At 37.9% G+C, this 4280-nt stretch overlaps 1 protein-coding gene across 1 annotated transcript in view; it reads right to left on the bottom strand.

Moving 5' to 3' along the window:
- Positions 1-4280, bottom strand: part of LOC111461381 — a 55237-nt gene that overhangs the window by 39208 nt on the left and 11749 nt on the right. The window contains exon 7 of the mRNA XM_023104889.1: positions 3317-3378. Within this exon, the coding sequence (XP_022960657.1) occupies positions 3317-3378 (62 nt within the window). The remainder of the gene's footprint in view (positions 1-3316; positions 3379-4280) is intronic.

Genomic DNA, 4280 nt, shown 5'->3' with positions numbered 1-4280 from the left:
AAAAAAAAAAAAAAAAAAAAAAAAAACTCTTCAGGAGTAAATAGTGGAGAAAACAAAGGTTTTCCGAAAGAAAAAAAATCAATTTATACCACACAACTTTGGTGCTCAATCAATTAAACTCCAAACTAAAAATTGTATCAATTTTAACCTATATAAAAAATTTAGACCCTCCATTAAGATTTTATTTTTCAACCCTTAAATGCATAATTCTAGCACATATATAAGACTTCTTTAACTTGCAAGGATTAATGTAAAATTATTGGAAAATACTAGTATCAAATAGATGTAGTAACTTCCATTAATAAGAGTATTTGTAAAACCGATAATGCATAATTGTTCTAGCAACTTTGGTATAATTTTGGGAGAGTAATTTTATCTAGGCGATTAAAATTGATTTTGAATGGAGTCAAAGTAAAAATAGTCGTGCATGGGAATCTACATTGATTCTAGAATTTTTATTGAAATAATTATTAGCTTAGAGTTTTCATTCATTCAACTAGCAAAGTTTAGAAAAATAAACCATGAGAATGCTCAAGTTCTTCAACAAAGAGGGATGGCTTCTCTTGCCCGTTGTCTCGTGCTAGTATTGAAATTCAGTGCCCACAAAGGAAGTAGTGAGCAAATGAATACCGAATAAGTTAGGGGTTAGAAGGAAACATGATGAAGTGATAGATATCACAACCATTCTATGATGAAGTGATAGATGTCACAACCATTCTATGAAGAGTTGTAACCCTCACATGCAGTCATGAAAAGGTGGCGACACAAAGTAGCGCCCAACCGGTCACGCGAGGGCCGAGAAAAGACAATGTCATGATGCAACCAAGGATGATGGGGCATCATCCAACATACCATATACGGTGTACATTGAAGCCAAGTCAAAGCATAGGCAAGAAGGAGAAACTGAGTAAACAAGAGTGTCAAAGATATGCTTGTTGAAGGGCCAAGTAGGGCCCTAGGCCTAAACTTCGAAAGTCAGGTTTCTGGAGGGAATTTTTGCATGCGTTCTGAACTCAAGTCCGTCCATATAAAATATGAAAACTCGCAAAATTGGGTGTCAATCAGACACCGGATGGACACTCCACAACACCGTATTACCGTTCGTCAAGATCATGTCTACATCTGCCAGATTGAAAATGCCACATAATGTACCTTAGGAGGAGACGTGGTGTCAATTCCCCACCACCCCTGGGCCCTATGGCCTAAGCAAACTACCCTGTGGCACATACGCGTGTCACAGTGAGGGCAAGCATTGTGAGACGAGTGTGTCGAGTGACTTCCCTTAAAATCAATTTTCAAGAACAGTGTCGGACGACACGAGTGTGCCGACATTGTGCCACAGCCAATGTGTCAGAGGTTGGATCATACACCTATTATCCAATATGGAATTCGTAAACGATATAGCATGGATACGGGAAGGTCCAATGCCTCGATAGAACCCAAATGGATGGATGGATGTTTGGATGTCCCAATATTATGAAAGACATGTGGGTCTATTCTTGATGGCAAGACCGAGTCAGCTGTGATAGTGTAGAGGCAAGGTCGAACCGGATTACTCGACCTAGTGTAGAGGCAAGTCGATTGGGTCGCAGACCACTGAACATACGCATGTAGGCAGCATGTGTGGCCGAACAAGCTTGGATTCCGCACAAGTTGTGTTCGGTAGGCGAAGACAAACCTTGCCTAAGGTCTGATGAAGCCACAAATATGGGAGAAAAATGAACATGGGGCTTGAGTTCCCCTCAAAGCTGGTCATGAGCGTGTCAAGATCACGACGCTGCATGTTTGAAAAAGTTGACTGTGACACTAGGTTTTGATGTTACTACGAACATGGTTCTTTTTTGCATCCCTTGCTTCCTTCAAGACCTGAACGTTCTAAAGGTTGGATGAAGCAGGATACAATGATCGGTAAGTGGCATGGCCTTATCTTAAGAGTCATTTGAGGGGCTTCTACTTCAAGGGCTACTCTTGCCCGATGTCTCATGCCAATATCGAAACTTAGTGCCCACAGAGGAAGTAGTGGGCAAATGAATACGGAATAAGTTAGGGGTTAGAAGGAAACATGATGAAGTGCTAGGTACTGATGTTACTACAGACATGTTTATTTTTTCCATCCCTTGCTTCCTTCAAGAGCTGAACGTTCAGGGTTGGATGAGGCAGGATACAATGATCGGTAAGTGACATGGCCTTATCTTAGGAGTCAGTTGAGGGGCTTCTACTTTATCCATTAAAGCATTTTCTTTGAACATTTTCTAAAAAGTAGTTCATCATAAAATGCTTTTTCTATTTAGTAACAGTCAGCTGTACAAATGTGCATTATAAAAATTGTTGATGGAGTTGAAACAGGAGCATTATTCTGGTGCTGTCTTTAACTTGTGGCTGAAAAGTCAAGATACCAAATACAGATCGGCAGTCAATTCTAAAAATTTCAGCAGTCTTCTCTCTTCCAAACTAATTTTTCAATCTGAAGCTGTATGTCGAGCCAAGGGAAGGGAAAAAAAGAGTCGTGATGAGGGAATGTCAAAACAATTAACCCAAACATAGAAAGATTTCTTTAGTAGCATTACTCCAAAAAATATTTTATTGTGTGGGAAGATATGGACCATAAACGATGCTGAAATTTGGAGCTGGAAACCTTTGAAAATGGAGAGTCAAAAAAAGAATGATTCTGATCTTAATTCAGCATGCACGAAGGACAAACTGACAAACTGAAGCAGAAAGTGCTGCCGAAGGAAGATCTTCTTTGAACCGTCAAAGGAAGATATCATTCGGTCTTCCTTACCTAAAGTTTTGTTAGCTATTTTCTTGATGATATTTGTAATAATGTGGGACTTTTTGCATAGGGGCTATCTTTAGCTTTTCCCTCTTTCTTTTTTGCTTTTATTGAGTCTACTTCGAATAATTGTACTGACCTGTTCAATCATAATAAAAAGAAGAAAAATCTCTCCCATCCAAAAGAATTGTAAACAGCATTTCAATTAGGAAGTGAGAAAGGAGAGGCCGCCATAATTGTGCAAGTGAGGGTAATCTTTGCACCGAGACAAAGCCAAAAAACGATAACAGTAGCACGGATAGCATTGGAACATGAGGGTAATTTCAAGCATTTAGTCTAAAGCCAAACAGTAATAGTCAAAGAAATATATTACACCAATAGCAATAGCAAAAGAACAAATAATCTTACTAAAATGAATATCAGCTTCAACTGGAAAATAATGCACCATCAGAGAGTAAAGGTACTTGCGTACCATCCACATAACATAATTACTCACAGGAACTAACATGAGAAGAAAATAAAATAAACGAGGGAAATAATTACCCCAACAGAATTTGCTTCATTATCTTCAGGCTGGAAAACTTCAAACCGAGCTTTATATGTCCCTGCAGCCTCGCAGCAACATGGAATACAATGAGATCATCATGATTCTGGAGTATAAGCAACTAAGAGAAAATCTCAGATACACCTAGGTATTTCATTTTTTCCCCTCGAGAGACAAATTCCAAAAGATAAATAAATTAGAGAAATATCAATAACATCAAAAGAAAATTATCAAACATTAGTTTTCGAGAAACAATATCATACCTTCTATTACAGAGAAAAGGTGTAAGAAATGCCTTACAAATGGAGAAATCAGCAGTGTTAAAGGTGCAAAATTTTCCTTCAATATTCACATACTCGTATCAGTGTATTGAATATGGGATGACATGTTGCTATGGGGGAATTCCATTGTCCCCCATATAGAAGACAAGTTAAGATAAATTTGGATCTTAAAGAATCTTTCAACTTTAAAGGGCACGAATCAGAGACTTGAAGGACCAATCTCAAAAGTCCAGTACATTGGATAAACTGGCTGAGAAGGAAGGTGGTATACTTGTAGGGTTCTTATAGGGTTCCCACCTCTCCTATCATCATCTGGCCAACGTAGGATATCCCCCTCACATCTAACCCTCAAGTTTTCAACAACTCTTCCTTCCACTCTCTCTCCCTACTGGGATGCTCGTTTTCTCCACTGAGAAGGGAGCTGGGAATGGAAGAGTGAAGGGAAAAAATTCCCATGAGCTCAACGGAATCCCCTCCCCCACGCCCAATTCTCCATCTCCACCCAGTTTTGCCTTTTTTTTAAAATTATTATTATTGTTTATTCTTATTAATTTTTTAACAAGAAAAAAATATATTAAATAAATGAAATGAGGCTAATCGTTCTAGTTTTTAATTTTTCTCAGAGGTTTTTTTTTTTTTTTTTTTTTTTTTTTTTTTTTTTTTTTTTTTTTTTTTTTTTTTT

This window comes from Cucurbita moschata, unplaced genomic scaffold, assembly GCF_002738365.1.
Source record: "Cucurbita moschata cultivar Rifu unplaced genomic scaffold, Cmos_1.0 Cmo_Scf00025, whole genome shotgun sequence".
Classification (NCBI taxonomy): Eukaryota; Viridiplantae; Streptophyta; class Magnoliopsida; order Cucurbitales; family Cucurbitaceae; genus Cucurbita; species Cucurbita moschata.
This window is presented reverse-complemented; position numbering and strand designations above follow the sequence as displayed.